Source organism: Carcharodon carcharias, chromosome 3 (assembly GCF_017639515.1).
Source record: "Carcharodon carcharias isolate sCarCar2 chromosome 3, sCarCar2.pri, whole genome shotgun sequence".
NCBI classification, from domain to species: domain Eukaryota; kingdom Metazoa; phylum Chordata; class Chondrichthyes; order Lamniformes; family Lamnidae; genus Carcharodon; species Carcharodon carcharias.
Genome location: NC_054469.1, coordinates 46743238 through 46762902, shown reverse-complemented (window position 1 = coordinate 46762902; position 19665 = coordinate 46743238). Strand labels below are relative to the sequence as shown.

The 19665-nt window shown below is 38.9% G+C and overlaps 1 protein-coding gene across 5 annotated transcripts in view; it reads right to left on the bottom strand.

The window, feature by feature from the left end:
* pard3aa (par-3 family cell polarity regulator alpha, a) overlaps positions 1-19665 on the bottom strand; it is a 799897-nt gene that overhangs the window by 256174 nt on the left and 524058 nt on the right. For all 5 annotated transcript variants that reach the window (XM_041183914.1, XM_041183910.1, XM_041183913.1 and 2 more), the window contains exons 13-14: positions 14809-14997; positions 9460-9630 (exon numbers count right to left, since the gene is read on the bottom strand). In XM_041183914.1, the coding sequence (XP_041039848.1) occupies positions 9460-9630; positions 14809-14997 (360 nt within the window). The remainder of the gene's footprint in view (positions 1-9459; positions 9631-14808; positions 14998-19665) is intronic.

Below are 19665 nucleotides of genomic sequence, written 5' to 3'. Positions count from 1 at the left end.
AAGATGGTCACAATGAGAAGTGTCCAAAGTCATGCGCCAGCTGTAACAAGACCCATTTGTGAAACAAAATGGGGACCTCATTTGATTACATGTACACTGAAGCAATCAATCACGCTATTCCTTGGAGGATTTGAGGAGGATATGGGGAAGCGGAACAGGAAGAGATTAACCAATGCTGTTCCCAGGACTTAACAATCTTGGCCATAAGTGTGCAATATCATAACAATAACAAACTGGCAGCACATCCATGCCCATGAATAGTTTCTTACAACAAAGTGTGCAACACATTGTATTCAGAAAATGAACAGGAAAAACAAGCCTCAATTCTTAGATGGATGTGACAGCACTTTGAAGAATTCCTGATGTATGTGGCATCGCCATCAGTTAAGGGACATCAATCTAAATTCTTTCTTTGGGAATTTCACATATGGTGGCCATTAAACGGAGATTGTATTGGAAGTAATTCTAATTCCAACCTGACATAATGGAATAATGTTTTTGCAATCAGGTTTTGGTACCTAATCAAAAAGTGGTATGAATCTGCAAACTTGGCTATTTTTTGAGAACCAAGTGCTATCTCAATTCTCCCTCAAGTGCCTCAAATGCAAAGTAACTACATTACATCTTTTTAGCAGTAGAGCTGTCTTCATTTTCTACATAATATGTTAAGTGTTTGAGCTTCATTATAAATTCTGATCGTGTTGAGGCAATCAGTGCTGCACCTGTCTGTTAGAGGTAACCATTCCACATTCAACACGATTACAGTAACACTTCACCTATCTTCCCCACCACTGCCCCACTTTCCAGGTAACATGTAATAAATACTATACCAGGATTATGTCCAATTCCTGTTTGCAGGGCAAACAAAGTAGAAATGCACAAGTGTTCAAAACTGCTAGCTAACCAATTTGTGCCAGGTCCACACATTCTGATGAAATAGGCTCCAGTTTGAAAGAAATCAATAAATGCTACTGAATTTTTACTGAGGTAACAAATGCAAATATGTGTATGAATTGCCAACATCATGTTTTCTTCCCAAGGTATATATTTAAAAATGTAAGTCTAAGGAGATAAGGTCAATATCTAAGTTTAGCAAAAAATCAATGAAATTTTTCTCCTGTTGATTCTCGAATATGTTTCATGGTCATCAACAACTCTTCAGCATTTTCCCCAAATGAGCATTCTTCATTTGTGAGCCTGGCTGTAAATGTCAGCTATTTGACTATGTTGGGAATGAGACAAGGTTGAGACCCAACATCCTTGTGGTTACCATTGACCAGAAACTGACTGGACTGACCATTTAAATATTGTGGCTACAAGGGCAGGTCAGAGGCTGGGAATTCTGTGACAAGTAACTCACCTCCTGACTCCCCAAAGCCTGTCCAACATCTACAAGGCACAAGTCAGGAATGTGATGGAGTACTCTCCACTTGCTCGGATGAGTACAGCTCCAACAACACTCAAGAAGCTCAACACCATCCACGACAAGCGGCCCACTTGATTGGCACCCCATCCGCCTTCTTCAACTTCACTCCTTCCACCACTGAAGCACAGTAGCATCAGCATGTACAATCTACAAGGTGTACAACAGCAACTCACCAAGGCTCCTTTGACAGCACCTTCCAAACCCTACCACCAAGAAGGACAAGGGCAATGGGAACACCACCAACTGAAAGTTCCCCTCCAAGTAACACATCACCTGAATTGGAACTATATTGCTGTTACTTCACTAACTCAGGGTCAAAATCTTGGAACTACCTCCTAACAGCTCTGGAAGCATACCTACACCACATGGACTGCAGTGGTTCAAAAAGGCAGTTCACCACCACCTTCTCAAGGGTAATTACAGATGAACAACAAATGCTGGCATAGCCAGCAATGCCCACATCCCTTGAAAGAATTGAAAAAAAATGTATCTGCCATTTCCAGGAAGGGTCACTGGTCATGAAAGCTGGTCCAATTAAACTTGCCAATTGCTCCCACAACTAAGAGAATATAATTCAGGAAAGAACATAAATTGAATGTAGAACCTTCCTGGCCTACATTGCTTGATATTAAAGACAATAAATAACAGCAAGGGTTGACCATATAGTACCTTGAGCCTGTTCCATTTTCAATATAAACATGGCTGATCTTCTGTCTCAATTTCACTTTCCTGCCTGCTTCCCATATCTCTTGATTTCCATATCCCAGCCCTGAACACACTCAACAATGGAGCATCTACAACTCTCTGGGGTACAGATTTCCATAGATTCATGAGTCTCCAGGTGAATACATTTTTCTTCATCTCACTCATGAATAATTGACCCCTTATCCCAAGTCATTGCACCCAGATTGCCATCAGTCATTGCAGTTAATCCTCCATTTATTGAAGAAAAATGGCTTGCATTTAAAATAAAGCCTTGGTCACAGTAAAACATTACACTAGTGCTGCTCTTTACAGAAGAACAAGGGAAAGATGGACGTCAAGCCATATGTGGAAATGTAATGAGGGGAGGCCTGAAGTTTGATCAAAGAAAGGTTTTTAAAGAAGTGGGTGGAAGGGAGGGAGGAGAATATGGCAAAGCCGGCTGTTGACAAAGCTTTCAATGAAGGGGCAAAGGGAAGTGAGGGCCTACACATGCTGGAGTCAAATGAAAGGAGAAAGGCCAGAGTGGATTTCATAAGAAGCCAGAGTCAGAGGAGGGATTGGCAGGGAAATAGAATTGTAGGGCTGAGAAATTTACAAAAATATAAATGTAACACAATGATAGTATTGAAGACGAAGGAAGAATTTTCCTGTCGGCAAGTGGGGAGGGGGCCCGCTCGCCGATGCATAAAATGATGTGCAGTGAAGTCAGGTGGGCGTCGCGACATCACCGCGCGTCATTTAGATTGTCAGTTCGGTGGGGCATGCCAAACTGTCAAAGACCCATTAAGGCCATGAACAAAGTAATTAAAGTTGTTAAGAATGCTGCCCATCTAACCTTAAGGTTGGCGGACAGGTGAAGAGCCCAGGTGGCCTTCGCATTTTTCATGAAACCTTATCCATGGGCCGGATGAAGTTTCATGAAGGGTTTATCAATTAAATAAAAATCTTTGAAAAAAATTAATGGACATGTTGCAACTCATGTGACAGTTTCACATGAGGGGACAAATTTTCCAGAGCTTAAACTAATCTACCTGAGGCACTCTGCACTCTTTCACGCATTCTCCGACGCAGCGAATACCTTCCCCCCACCCCCCATCAACTTAAATCTGAAATTGTACCCCAGGTCCACAGATGATATTGCCAAGGGGTAGAACACAGATGGGGTAGAGGCAGGTGCCAAGATTTAATCCTCAAAGGACACACAAGATTACTAGCATGGAGGGTGGGAAAAGATCAGATAATTGGTAAGAAAACCCATTACCATGGAGCTAGTATATGAGGGGGATGGTGTGCATCATAGGTTGCAGAGCTGGTTGAGGACAATGTGAAAGGATAATGTGCCACGATGACAGTTCATGATCTTGGTTAGGGCCATTTTAATCCTATGGAGGGGTAGAAAGTTGATGGCAGTGATCAAATTTTGAGTTGCAGGAGAAATGGCCAGAGATGCATGAGGACTCTACTCTTGTCCAGTAGCCCTGCTGGAAAGTTAATGCTTCAGTTATACAGAGCATAGGTGAGACCACATCTGGAGTACAGTGTACAGTTTTGGTCTCCTATTTAAGGAAAGATGTAAATCCATCGGAAGCAGTTCAGAGAAGGTTTACTTGGCTAATAGCTGCTGGAATGGGAGGGCTGTCTTAAGAGGAAGGGTTGGACAGGCTAGGCTTGTATCCGATGGGGTTTAAAGAATAAGAGGCAACTTGATTGAAACATACAAGGTCATCAGGAGTCTTGACAGGATCGATCAAAATCCTGGAACTCCCTTCCAAACAGCACTGTGGGTGTACCTACACAACATGGACTGCAGCGGTTCAAGAAGACAGCTCACCACCACCTTCTCGAGGGCAGCTAGGGATGGGCAATAAATGCTGGCCCAGCCAACAAAGACGACATCCCGTGAATGAATTTTTAAAAAAATGTGGAAAGGATGTTTCCTCTTGTGGCAGAATCTAGAACTAGGGATCAGTGTTTAAAAATAAGGGGTCACCCATTTAAGACAGAGATGAGGAAAATGCTTTTCTCTTACAGGGTAGTGAGTCTTTGGAGCTCTTCTTCAAAAGATGATAGAAGCAGAGTCTGAATATATTTAAGGCACAGCTAGGTAAATTCTCGATAAGTAAGGAAGTTAAATGTTATCTGGGGTAGCTGGCAATGTGGAGCTGAGGTTACAATCAGATAGGCCATGACCTTATTAAATGGTGGAGCAGGCTCGAGGGGCCGAGTGGCCTACTCCTGATCATAATTTGTATGTATATATGCATATGTCTGCTATAGAGCAGGTAGGCAAATGGGTGAATCATTGGTGCACAAACTCAGCTTGAATATTCCCCAGTCCATGGATGAATATGCAGTTGACAACCTTGATGCAGGCTCATGTTTGAAGAACGCTCATCTGGGTGAAATACAAGATGGCGGATGTCACCCGCAGCACTGCATCCCAGCACAAATCACTGCTTCAAAGTCAGGAAGGGAGATGCAAAAAAGAGAATACATGCAAATTATCAGCAATCATTAGAACAATTACAAGCTCATTCACGGATTTCATGACCGTCTGCTGCAATATTACTATTCTTTCCAGAAAATAATTTCAGGTGCTTCATAGCTAAACAAGACTTGGAACCTTTGAGGGCTACACTATCATCGCAATCACATTTAAAAACTAAATTTTATTCATCATTTGCTGTACACAGAAATTGATTTTGTACTGTAGTTTATTCAGAAATGATTTCAGAAAATGTCAGAAAAATGAAACCCTTAAAAATATAGAAAAGGCTGCATGAATTTGACTTGGGTGGGGGTAAGCAGTGGAGGGAGCCTTTCACATTCAAAATGATCAAAACAGGGGTAGCACTGTATTGAATGAAAGGTCACTATAGGGCTTAGAAGTTTTGAAAAACAACAGCTTTTGAACTATCAGAAAGGCAGCCAAATTAAATACCACAGATATATCATTCCAAATTCTCGTTAACACCAATTCCACATTCCACACGAAAGTGTCAAGACAAGCCCATCTGCACCATTTAGAAATCCGAATGATGATAGTTGCCCAGAAGAGAAGACATTAATTGATCGCAAGTTTTTTTTAAATAGCAATTTCTTTCAACGTTATTACAGTGACATTATTTTAATATCCAAACTGCTCAAAACCAACACTTATGACCTAATATTGTGCATATATGCTGGAGGAAAATAAACAAAGGGCTCATTTTAATTTAAAAAATCTTTAAACAAATGGTATTACAAAACAGTAATAAAGCAGTCTCTATAGTAAATATCTCAAGTGGATGTGATATACTGGAGTTACTCTTTCAGCTTCCAGGCAAGGCCAAGAGCAAACTGAAATAAGCTTTCCTGACAAAGACTTTGAAGTCAAAGCACTGGACTAATTCCTCCTGACATTTGGAAGTTGGCTGAGTGCCACAGGCACTCGAGGGGGTAAGAAAAATCGCACCACGTTCCAAACATATGAGACAGATGTCTGGAGAGGTCACATGCTTGCAAAAATATATATTTTAGTTGCAAGTATTATCAGTTTAATATAAATGAGATAGGGAACGAATTAGCAATCTTATCTGCTCTATTTCTATTTATTGCAGTGAAGGGTCAACATAATTATAGAATTAGCAAGAACGACTGGAATATTGTAGAACCTTGCAGTAAGATTTAAATCATAAAGCAAAGATTTAATTTCTTAGTTTTAATTGCAATTAAAAGGTGACAATTTTCATTTAACCTAGTTTTAAGAATTGGTTTAAAACTGCCTCGATACAGATGACATAAAAGTAGAATTTTAAAATGATAAAAACACAGCTCTTCATTTAAACCCATTTTCCTACACTTACTTCAAATGCAGACTACATTTGTCAATCAGAATAAGACCAGAATCACATATACTTTTTAAAAATCAACTATCAGAACAGCTATTGAGCATCTAATTATGAATTGACAACTTCATTTTAGGGTGATACTAAAAGCATATTTAAATTGTTTTTTTCTAATCAATTGTTAAATTAGAGGCTTGTAATGCCATTTCCCTGGGAAACAAGTCAAGTCAAAAGGATATTAATTTCCGTGTGCTCAAACCACATTGTGTGGGCAAGCATTCGTGCTTTTGTTATTCTACTGCATTGATGATTTTAGAGATGATTGCTTTTAGCTTGATTTACCACAGAATAACCTTGACTCATTATGAGTAATATAATATTAATTAGTATTCTTTGTGCAAAAAACTTACAAAATTAAATATATTTTAAAAAGTACTTTGTCATTAAACATGTGGAGAAAAGGCCACAGTGTGTTCATCATTATAACTGAGTGGATGGAAAAGTGGAGCTCTCTCCCTAGTGTCCTCATCAATGCTTATAAAACATAATTTAGTAGCCAGACCAATTGATAACTCATTGCAGAAAAATCAATGACCAGTGCTTCTACAGGCAATCTTTGATACATCCAACAGAATCAACTCATTTCCTTTAATCCAGCAGATTTCATTTCAGCTTCCCTCCTGCCACTTTTAAATTAGTTATAACTGACATGTCTGTATGGAAACCAAATGTACCAGCTGAACACACTTCTTTTTGTATTTGGGACACACAGATTGAGGCAAAGGTGTTTTACCCTAGGCGTGTCTTGCATAAGTGCCAGGCAAGTGCTACAGACACATAGGAACAAAATTTAAAACGAGGCACAATAATTCCTTTATTTTGGAAGCATTAGACAACAAATTACATTCATATAGTGCCATTAACATAGGAAAACATCATAAGGGTCAAGTCAGACAAAAAGCTGACATTATGCTAAAGAAAGAAAATTTAGTAGGGGTGACTAAAAAGCTTGGTTAAGTTGGCAGGACTCAATGAGGGTCACAAAGGAAGAGGGAAAAGTGGAGTGGTTTAGGGAGGGAATTTCAGAGATTAGGGCCTAAATGGCTGGTGGCCAATGGTAGGTCATGATGAAGTACAAATATGATTCAAAAATGCAGCATTACTTCACTGAAAGTAAGCATGTCACTGAGATACGCTACTCATCTCTCCAACAACTCACAAAATAAAATGATACAGTGCACAGAATCATTACGGAGCAGAAGGAGACCATTCGGCTCATCGTGTCTGCATCGGCCCTCCGAGCATTTTAACTTAGTGCCAATCTCCTGTATTTTCCCCGTAATCCTGCACATTGTTTCTATTTAAATAATCATCCAATGCCCTCTTGAATGCCTCGATTGAACCTGCCTCCACCACACTTCCAGGCAATGCATTCCAAACCCTAACTACTCGCTGTGTGAAAAAGTTTTATCTCACCTCGCGTTTGCTTCTTTTGCAAAGCATTTCAAACTGTGTCCTCTGGTTCTTGATCCATTTATGGGCGGGAACAGTTTCTCCCTATCTACTCTGTCCAGACGCCTCATGATTTTGAAAACTTCTAAGAAGTCTTCGCTTAGTCTTCTCCTCTCCAAGGAAAACAGTCCCAACTTCTCCAATCTTTCCTCATAACTGAAGTGTCACATCCCTGGAACTAGTCTCGTAAACCTCTTCTACACTCTCTCCAATGTGTTCACATCCTTCCTATAGTGTGGCGCCCTGAACTGTACACATACTCCAGCTGAAATCTAACCAGTGTCCCGTATAAGTTCAGCATATCTTCCCTGCTCTTGTACTCCATGCCCCTATTATTGAAGTCTAGAATACAGTATGCTTTAGAAACAGCTCTCTCTACCTGACCTGCCACCATTAATGACTTATGTACATACACAAACAGGTCTCTCAGCTCCTGTACACCCTTTAGAATAGTATCCCTTATTTTATACTGTCTCTCCATGTTCTTTGTTCCAAAGTGTATCACTTCACACTTCTCCACATTGAACTTCATCTGACATCTATCTGCCCACTCCACCAACGTGTCAATGTCCCTTTGAAGTTCTACACTCTCCACCTCTCAGTTTATAATTCTCCCGAGTTTGGTGTCGCAAACTTTGAACTTATATACATATATAAGGAAAATCAAGGGTCCCAATACCGACCCCTGGGGAACTCCACTACAAACCTTCCAGCCTTTCAAATACCTGGATGAAATGCAAGGTTCAATTATTTACTGGGACTTGGGGAGTCAATATAAAATTCTATTCACGGAAAGCCAATGAATATCATCCCTCACAACCAATTAATTGGTCCTAACCAAGGTGAAGCATTTATAGATCCATTCATATATATATTTTAGAGAAACAGAAACTCTGTTTCAATGCAAGGACAGGTCAATCTTGAATCATGGCGAAAACAACATGTAGGGAGCCAAGGGGAAAACTCTTATTCATAAATCTAATCGTTAAAAATGTCCTGCACGACTGTGTTGCTAAAATTAAACATTCCACTCAAGAGCAACAAAATCCTCTTGGCTTTAGTGCGGTGCCATATAACCTTTATATAAAGAAAAACAATATCTGTTCACTTCTCATAGGGAACTCAGGAATTGGTCACCAGCTTTGTGCTTTAAAATGCTGAATGGAGGCAGCTTAGGAACCGGAATTTTCTACAAAAAGCATCCTGATCTGACATCATAAAGAAGGTGTGCTGCTCACACTCCAAATCATGAGTTATATCAAGATGAGTTCTATATTTAAAAAGTCTATCCCAGTCTGCTTCTGATCATCATTTTTAGAAAATAAAATACAAACTGACTGCAAGGCACATAATAAGGAAGGGCAGTGCTTTTTGTAGCTTTTAGATCTTTGAGGCACTTTTTAGAATTTCAAAGAGAGTTCAAATAAAAAGGTTTAAGTTTAATTGTACTAAATATTATGTGACAGATTGTGTGCTATGAAGAAAATAATATTGAAATTTTGTGAGGGAATAGAAGCACAGAAGCTTCAACAGAAAAAAGCAGCAATAATTTTTTTTTTAATAATTTATTTTGCCTCCTACAACCGGCAGTCAAAGCAGCTCATTCAACAAAGGTTGAAATTAAGAAATACTCTAACCTCTGGGGATCACATTTTTATCTGACGCATATTTGAATATATATTAGCATCTGCAAGAAAGACAGAGCAGACTTCATCTTTGAAATAAGATTTTATTCATGATATAGAGTGAATACTATATTTCTTCACCAAAGTTCATTTGCTGTTTCACATCAAACTCTAATGATATATTTCATAGACAAATTATTCTCAACATTTTAGAATTAAAAAAACAGAAGTGGAATTGAATTGAATGATTGCATTTTTTAAAATTATATTTCAAAGGATAAACAATTGAGGGGAAAATAATGGACTATCTGGGGGTTCATATATTGTGGCCTCTCATATTATCAAATCCAACACTAATCCTTACCTCATTGTGTTTTGTTATCCTCCTGGCAACAATCAACTGGATCATTCCCCTTTTATTTCCCTCTGTGGACATGGATCTCCGGAGTGTCTCCATGGCATCTTGGTTTGTCTTTCCCAACAATGATTCACTGTTCACTGCTATCAGCTGGTCATTCACATTAAGTCTACCATCCTGAAGTGAAGGCAGGATAAAACTCTGCTGTCAAATCAGCTCTCAATTTGTAATCTTTTCATTCAAAATCCAGTGAACAAACTCACTCAGGAAATGTTCTTTTGACAAGGCATTTTTTTTTGCTACAAATACTCAGGAGTTACACTGGCCAGTTTGAAAAGTGTGCTAACAAAACAAAAATAAACTTACCACAGAGACAGGGAACATATGGCTCCTTCAACAATATAAACATGAAAACAGAGAACTGTTTTGCACTGTCAATTTTCAAAATGGTCAAGAAGAGCATCTATTTAACTTCATCAACATGCTACTTCGAGATGATTCATAGCGTACATCTTTATATGTTTTTCTCTTCTTCATCACACAAAAAAATCATCTACCATTGTTCCATCCCTTTACAAATTTGGCCAATTCATTTTCTAGTTTGAGTCACTTCCTTTGATTTAAACACCTCTCTCAAGTCTGCAAATTGGATAAAGTTTCCGAATTAAAGTAAATAATGTGCATTTGAAATGGTACAAGTCCTAACATCACTCTCTCTGAAGCATCTCATTAAGTACCTCACTAATCCCAACAGAACTCCATAGGATAATGCAGTAATCATTGGAGACCTGAATCGTCATAGAGATTGGGCAAAACAAATTTGCAGTAATAGTGTGGAGGGTGAGTTCACTGAATGCATTCTAGGTAGTTTTTTTAACCTGTGTCAAGGAACCAACTGGGGTATAAGCTACTTCTGATTTTGTATTGTGCAATAAGACAGGGTTACTTAATAATCTTATCGCAAAGAGGCCTCTAGGGAACAGTGATCATAATGTGATACAATTTTATATTAAGTTTCAGAGTGATTTAGTTAAGCCCAAGACTAGGATCTTAAATCAGAACAAACTCCAATAGGTACAAGGGCGAGTCAGCTAATGTAGATTGCGAAACTAAATAAGCAATAGATAAGCAATGGAAAACATTTAAAGAATGAATTCATAACACGCAATGGGTGTATATTCTCTTAAGGCAATAAAAGCCCCACAGGAAAAATGGCCTAACTGTGGTGACAAGAAAATTTAAAGGTGACGTAGATGAACAGAAAAACCCAATATCCAAAAAGCAGGGATATTGAACCTGAGGATTTTGGAATTCAACATAGTGGTCCAAGGAATTGATTAAGAGATAATGTGCGAGTATATTAGAAAGTGACATTAAAATAGATGGTAAAAACTTCTATGAGTAGATAAAATCAGATTAACAAAAGTCCCTTAGAGGTAACGGAGAAATTATAATGGGAAATAAAGAAATGTCAGTGATATTAAACAACAACCTTCCATCTGTCTTCACAGCAAACACAAAAAAATCCAGAAATAGCAGGGAACCAATGATCTATGAAAGGTAAGGAAAAGCCATTTGGTTGCACGGAACTTGAGTATTGCTGAAAAAAAGAGACTTTTTTTGTTGAAGCTTTTCATCCTGCACTCATCCGGACAATTTGCAAGAAAATACCAATGTCAGGGGAAACAACGTATTTATACTGTACGAGAAGAAAGTGCTGATTGATTGGCAGAGGCGTTGCCACGGAAAGTGCAGCAGTTGATGGTGACTGACAGTTAATAGCCAAGCATTGTTTGAAATTCAAATAGCGTAAAGGCAGCTTGACTATAAATATGTTACTTCCCATGACATTGGTATTTTCTTGTGAATTATCCTGATGAGTGCAGGATGAAATGCTTCAACAAAAAGAGTCTTTTTTCAACAAACTGAAGGTAAGGAACTTAGTAAAGAAACATTAATAGAATTAAAAGCTGACAAATACCCTGGGCCTAATAGTCCACCTCCTAGCATTTTAAAAAAGTGGCTTCAGAGATAGAGGATACATTAGTTTTGATGGTCCAGAATTCCTTAGATCCTAGAGTGGCCCCTGTAGATAGCAAATGTAACTCTACCATGCAAGGAAAGAAGGAGAAAGTAAACAGGAGATGATATGTCAGTTAGTCTGACATCAGTAGTAGTACAAATATTAGAATTTATGACTGGGACATGATAACAAGGCATTTTGAAAAATCACATGATGACAAGACAGAGCCAAACCACATTTATTGCATGCAGTTTTCCTTTCATAAAACTATCAGACTTTTTTGAGGTTTGGGGTTGTAAATAGGTTAGATAAGAAGGAACCAGTGGATGTAGTGTATTTGGATTTTCAAAAAGCAATTGATAAGATGCCACACAGGAGGTTTTTGCACAAAACTAGGGCTGAAGGGATTGGGATAATATATTAGCATGGATTGAGGATTTATGGACAGAAAACAGAGAGTAGGTATAAATTGGTAATTTGAGTTGGCAGGATGTAACTAAGTGGCATACTGCTAGGATCAGTGCTTGGGCCTCAGCTGTTTACAATCTATATCAGTTACTTAGATGAGTACAATGTTTGCCAATGATGCAAAGGTAGGTGGTGAACTAAGTTGTGAGGAGGTCACAAGAAGGTAGCAAAAGTACTTAGATTACATGAATGGGCATGAACATGGCAGGTGGATTGTAATGTGGAGATGTGACATTACCCACTTTGGTACGAAAAAATAGAACAGAATATTTTTTAAATGCTGAGAGACTGGGAAATCTTGGTACTCAAAGAGACCTGGATGTACTTGCACACAAATTAAAGGAAGTTGACATGCCGGTACAACAAGCAATCAGGAAGACAAATTATACACTAAAGCAAAATACTGTGGATGCTGAAAATTGGAAATAAAAACAGAAAATACTGGAAATTCTCAGTAAATCCAGCAGTTCCAGAAAGGGCATGGACCTGAAACTTTAATCTTTACAGATGCTGCCACACCTGCTGAACATTTCCAACATTTTTTGCTTTCATTTAGGAAACTGGTACATTGGCCATTATTACAAATGGGATTACAGTATAAGAGGATATAAAAGATATAAGTCTTACTACAAACATACAGGGCCCTGGTGAGGCCACACAGTGTACAACTTTGGTCTCATTTCAGAAGGAAGGATATAATTGCCTGAAAGGAAGTGCAATATAAGTTTACTAGACTGATTGCTGGGATGGGGGGTGGTGCTATGGGAAGAAATTGAATAGACTAGGCCCACACATTCCCTGGAGTTTAGAAGAATGAGGGTTAAGCTCATTGAAACATAGAATTCTTAGGGAGGCTTGACAGGATAGATGCTGGGAGGATGTTTGCTGTGGCTTGGGAATTGAGAACCAGGGGGTTGCTGGCTCAGAATAAGGGGTTGGCCATTTCGGTCTGAGAAAAGGAGAAATTTCTTCATTCAAATAATTGTGAATTTTCTAAATTCTCCACCCCTGGGCTGTGGATGATGCATTTTAGAGTATATTTAAGTGAGATAAATAAACTTTTTGATGGTAAGGAAATCAAGGGATATGGGGACAGTTCCAGGACTGTGGAAGTAGAAGTTCAGGAATATCTTATTAAAATACAGAGCAGCTTTGAAAGACCGTATAACTGCTCCTGTTTGTGGTGGTGGTGTAGTGGTCAAGTCACTGGACTAGTAATCCAGAGTCCCAGGCTAATGTTGTGGGGACATGGGTTCAAATCCCACCATGGCAGCTGATGGAATTTAAATCCAAATTAATAAAATCTGGAGTTGAAAGCAAGTCTCAGTAATGGTGAAAGGAAACTTTCATCGATCAAACCCATCTGGTTCACTAATATCCTTTAGGGAAGGAAATCTGCCATCCTTTCTTCGTCTGGCTCCATGTGACTCCAGCCCCACACCAATGTGGTTGACTCTGAACAGCCCTCTGAAATGGCCTAGCAAACCACTCAGTTCAAGGGTAATTAGGGATGGGCAACAAATACTGGTCTTCCAAGCGATGCCCACATCCTATGAAGGAATAAATTAAAATAACAATTTCTTAGCCACTTCCAGGTTATATCCTAGGAACCCACATTCGTTAATCTTTGCCAAATGCTTTTTTGGAGAGATCACTTTCTGAAAAAGTAGAAAATCTGAATGCATGTTCACTGCAATTTACTAGGTAATCCAACTAGAATTAGCTACGCTTGGAACTCATGGATAAATATTGTACATACTTGGGGTTTTATTTGGGTCTTTGTTTAGAGCCCTTGTCAGCTGACTAAAACTTTAATCACATTTCAAAGAGTTGCTAATTCTAATTGGATTGTCATTATTTAGGGCAGGCATCTTCTCCACCGTCTTGCCTGGCAATGCAGGGATACGCTGCTCCACTGTAATACTTATTTTATGCTCATCCCAATTCTTTGCCTCATCGGCTTATTTTAGGGATCTTGCCTGTTATATTATTGAAAGAATTTTTTACCTATGTTTAAAATCATATTTCTCTTTTATCCCCTTGTAAATGTTCCTGCATGTTTTTATACTTATCACAGCAAGCCTCTTCACCTTTCTCCCTGCAGGATTTGCAAAGGCTGCTTTTTTAAGATTTCACATCTGATTAATATTCTAATTCATTTGAAAACCTGCTTGTTTGCTCTAATTCTGGGTATGAATTTATGATGTTTCTGTGTAAAACCTGCATAAATCAGTTATGCACAAACTTCCTCAGGAAAAAAAATAAAACAGCTCTTATTGCTGTAGTTAAGCTGAAACTTTCCAGAAGATTCTGGACTGATGCCTTTGAATAATATCAAAAATATTGAAGAACACATCTTTAAGTAGCCCATTACCAATTGTGTCAACTTTCAAACTTTCACAAAGTTGAGCCCCAATGGCTAAGTAAACTTAGCCAGTGATAAATGCCAATTTGTTTTATTCATAGAAAGGCTGAGGTGCAGAAGCCTCATGTTCAATTTCTGATCTGTGCTAAATTATGTGTGCTCATCCACTTTGGCAGTAGAAGTGCTCATTTATCTCAGCAACCTTGGATGAAAACTTAGTCAGGGTCCTGCTTCCATCAAGCTACAGTAGTGTCTACCAGAACTGCACATACATACATCTCTTGTGAGGATAGGATTAGGCTCAACTGATGCCATCAAGACTCACAAATGAATGAGGTAGATACCAGAGGGTGACTGGAACCCAATGGTGCTTTATCTCACTAGGAGCCAGTGCATTCTGTGGAGGAGGGGGTGAAATTTGGAAAAACAAAGATTTTTTTAAAGTATCCTACAAACAATTATTAGACTTAATTAGCCCCTAGATACCAAAATGGCTTACCTTAGATGCTGCTCCTCCATTGATGATGGACTTCACAAATATGCCCAGATCAGCATGGTTTTCCTTTGATCTATTACCTTTGACACTAACCCCAAGGCCTGCAGATCCAGTGTCATTAAGAGGAATTTCAAAAGTCAGGAACTCCCTGGTACCATCAGGTGTAAGCACCAAGTCATCATCCTCTGCTTTCTAATATAGAAAAATATATATTTGTTATCTCAAACAGGTTAGGTTAAAAAAAAACACTTTTTTATCACTACTTCAGTTTTGAATCTTCCTTCCTTATTAATGCATTAGACAGCATTTCAAAAATCACACTCTTTAATAAACCATTCCAATATTTTAAGACTTATTGGGCTGCATATTCACTACTAATTCACTCCTAACAAGAATTACAGTTGTGCAAAAACAAGATCTGAATTAAAAATCTAAATGATCAATTTCTATTTTATCAACTTGCATTACAAACTGGATCATTTTAAATTTACAATTATGGCAGTGAATATAAATGGAGTTTGTTACTAAATCTACTGCAGAAATAATGATATTGTGCATCTAACATTTCCACAAATTTATTTGCAACAGCTAGAATTGGTTGCTTGGTAAAGGCAACACACTTTTAAGAATCAGCTAAATCCTATATTGAGAGAACAATAAGACCAGTATTCTAAAAAATGTGATGGGCTAAGATGTCACCTTCACTTGAGCCTTTTTGATATTTTTTGATATAATGATATAAGGAGCCAAAGGATTAGAGAATTTAAAAATTACCAAGTCCCTCTCCTTTTCTGCTCAAAGATTTTAACACTTGCGTATGGCCTTTAAAGGGTTTTGCAATTTCCATAGAAGTGTCAAATTGCCTATTTCATTGCAAAAATAAATTATTCAGAAAATTTTTAACAGTGCCTCCAACTAAGCCTAGTATAAAGTGACAACGTGCTACAAAAAACCTGCATTTTCTTTTGCACGATTTCCCTTTATGACCAAGAGGGCAGGGGAGTATTCCAAAAGTTACATCGTTTCCGGATTATGACATCATTAGGTTCCAAGAAATGCCCATGTGACCTGAGGTTGCCATGGGGCTGAACAGCTCAGAAGCAAAGGGTAAACAGATAGCTAGTTGCAGGGGGGATGGGTCAGCTAGTCTGTTTGACAGTTCAGAACACACTTGTGTAAAGAGGAAACAAGCAAGATTCTCTCTGAATAGAACAGTTTTCTGTTTGGCAGTCGTGGAACAGTTATTGGTGTTGAAGCAGGTTGCTGAGAATAAAAGCTGTGTTACTCTATATGTTATATAGCTGAAAAGAGCAAAGACTTGAAGACAGGAAGGGTAACAAATTGTGGACAGCACAAGAACCATTGCTGCTGTTTCAATATTGCCAGAGCCCACCAGTCTAAAGGAGGTCGGAGAAGTGGGACTCTGGGAATTCTGTGCCATTAGGATTGTTGTGACCTGAGTGAGAGAGGGTTGGTAGACATTGGTGTGAACCATGTCCAAGGACTTTGGATGGAATACAGTTGTTCATGAAGGCAACTCAAGGGCTGAAACGATTGAGTGGAGGCTGAGCTAGAAAGACTGAGATTGCATGTGATTCCACATTTGTGCGAGAACTAATACAAGTGCTTATAATTATGTGAGGTGTTTCTTTATTGTATCGACTAGTTAAAGTGAAATTTATCTTTTTGTTTGAACTATCCTTGACCTGTTAATTAATGTTTGAATTATGTTAATTTTAGTTGGTCTGTTACATTAAAACTTTTAAAAAGGAAAGTCTTATCTAGCTATTTTCTTTCCTTTGGTGTGTGGAAATTCCTTTCTTGTTACCATTCTCCATGGGTTTTAAAATTTTAAAAATTCATTCAAGGGATGTGGGCTTCGTTGGGTAGGCCAACATTTATTGCCCATCCTTAATTTGCCCTTGAGAAGACAGTGGTGAGCCGCCTTCTTGAACCGCTGCAGTCCATGTGGTGTAGGTGCACCCACAGTGCTGCTGGGATGGGAGTTCCAGGATTTTGATCCAGTGACAGTGAGGGAACAGCGATATATTTCTAAGTCAGCATGGCGGGTGGCTTGGAAAGGGAATTTCCAGGTGGTGGTGTTCCCATGTATCTGTTGCTCTTGTTCTTCAAAGTGGTAGAGGTTGTGGGTTTGGAAGGTTCTGTCAAAGGAGCCTTCATGAGTTGCTGCAGTGCATCTTGTATATGGTATAAACTGCTACCCATTGTGCGTCAGTGGTGGAGGAAGTGAATCTTCAAGGTGGTGGATGGGATGCCAATCAAGCGGGCTGCTTTGTCCTGGATGGTGTCAAGCTTCTTGAGTGTTGTTGGAGCTGCACTCATCCAGGCAAGTGGAGAGTATTCCATAACACTCCTGACTTATGCCTTTTAGGTAGTGGACAAATTTTGGGGAGTCACGAGATGAGTTACTTGCCGCACATTTCCCAGCCTCTGACCTTTTCTTGTAGTTACAGTATTTATGTGGCTGGACCATTTCAGTTTCTGGCCAGTGGTAACTCCCAGGATGTTTATGCTCGGGGATTCAACAACGATGGTAATTACATTGATCATAGCAAGATGCAGCAAAGCAGCCTTGTTGTAAGTAAGGTGGCTGCTTTGGAAGAATCCGGGTAGAACATGTTTTAACATTAAATCCTCATGAGTAAAGAATTAAATTTCTGTTGATAATACTCAAACATTCTCAATAAATGTATGGGTTTCTTACTGACATAGTTGTACTACTACTAAAATACACAAGAAAAATGCACAATGTATTTACATCAGTTATCCTTCCGAATCTAGACTTCTGTGCATTCCTCTCCATTCCCTCCCTTTGATTCAGCATTAACAACAGGGCCTTTAACCATCATGGCCTTACATTCTGGATGCACATTTCTCCTCATCCCAAAGCATCCTCAAAACATACCTGTTGGATCTTACTTTGGACTATTGCTCTGAAGTTTCCTCTCCTTTTAATAGATGGATCTCTATCACTAACTGTATCTCTATCCCATTTTGTGAAGTGTCTTGAAATACTTTTTTTTAAACAGTCTAGACATTGTGGAAATGCAAGTTGTAACAACGTAAAGGAAGAAGAAAAACTTGCACTTGAAAGCTGCTGCCACATCCTCAGGACACCACAAAGTGCCATTTGAGAAGTATAATCACTACTTTTTCTAAGCCTTTGTAGCAACCAATGTGAACATGGCAAAGTAGTTCACCTGGGCAAGCTAACAAGCACATCATTAAAGACTCTGAAAAACAAAACCTTAGTCAATGCAGACCCGCCACTGGTGAGAGGGTTTATTTACAACATGACAAGAATATGTGAAATGCATTTATATTGGGAGTAAAAATTAGCACAGAACACAGGACTTTAAAGCGGACACTGAATACATTTATGTCCTGGTCCACTTAAAACATGCCCTCTAACCACACTTCAGCTGAAGAATACGCTGTCTTGACTCTCTTCAATACCATCAAAGAAAGAATAAGCACCTGCACAATTCTGGATTAACAATGGTTCTGGCAAGATGGTTCTAGCAATGTGCTCTACCAATCTATAACTATTTCAACAACAGGTGGAGAGAAATACCACACCTTAATATTAGTTCATGGCCCACTGAAGCGTAAGGTGAAAGGCTTTAAATCCTAACAATCAATAGCACTTATGATGTAAGTATGAAGAAACAATTTATTAAATTCAGCAATCCTATCGTTTTTATGAAACGGGGACAAATTTCAGCTTAAAGACAAGTACAATTAACCAGAAGACTGGCTTTATGAGCTGTGAATATTTATGCTTCTTCCTACATTTAACTTATTTTGTGAAAGACTAAGGCATCCAATTCTCTCATACTCATGGGAGTCGGTTAGCTCAGTTGGATAGATTGAGGTGAAGAATGACGTCAACGGCACGGGTTCAATCCCTGCACCACCTGTGGTAGTTTTGGAGGTCTGCCTCCTTGCCTTGCCCCATGCTTGAGGTGGCGTGGTGTTCTTCAAGCTGTATAACCACATGCCCTTGGTTCCTTGTGGTCTATGGTTAATTACAAGTGTCTCTCATTCTCTGATCGAACACATGAATTAGCAAAGGATCACATACATTTTACCAATTATTCAAAAGGTTCAAGGTGCATTTATTGTAATTCCATGAGTGCATTTGCACCATTAGTTTAGACTTGGTGGAAAGCAATTCTGCTTCACATGCATACTAAAGTGATAATCTTAAACTGACTCCAAAGCAAAAATGGAGGGAGACTCTGAATGTAGTAACAAAACCCAACTGTTTAGATTTAGTCCAACTGATTCGGAGGTCTGGAGGGTATGATGGGGATATGATATTGGAAGGGATTGCCAAGAAACAGTGCACGATGTGAGAGAGATTATAATTTAATATGCTGGGGACAGGTAGAAATCATAGATTGGAAAGATGAGATTAGGGCTTATTGTTTAACTGGATCCAGGCAGCTGAGTTTTACACAGGTAAATGAGTTCATGGAGAGTGGAGCGTGGGAGGTCAGCAAGTGTAGTTGAGCATCAACATGACAAAAAATCCGGATAACGCTACAGAAGACTTGGGATAGAAGTGGAGGTCAGCAACCTTGTAGAGGTGGCAGTAAGTGATCATTTTGATAAATAGTATATAGAGTTTGAACCTCAGCTCCAGCAAACAAAACATAAAAGTTTCACTGTGTCTGGTTCAACCAGTGTAGAAATTTGGCCTCGCCACTATCATCACTGAGCCATTGCAATTTAGGTACAGAGAACAATCCCTCTAGATTGCCAATGACAACATCGCATTGGATGCATTTCCACACCGTTGAGATACAGACAGCTGTCCCCTAAAGTGCACCATTA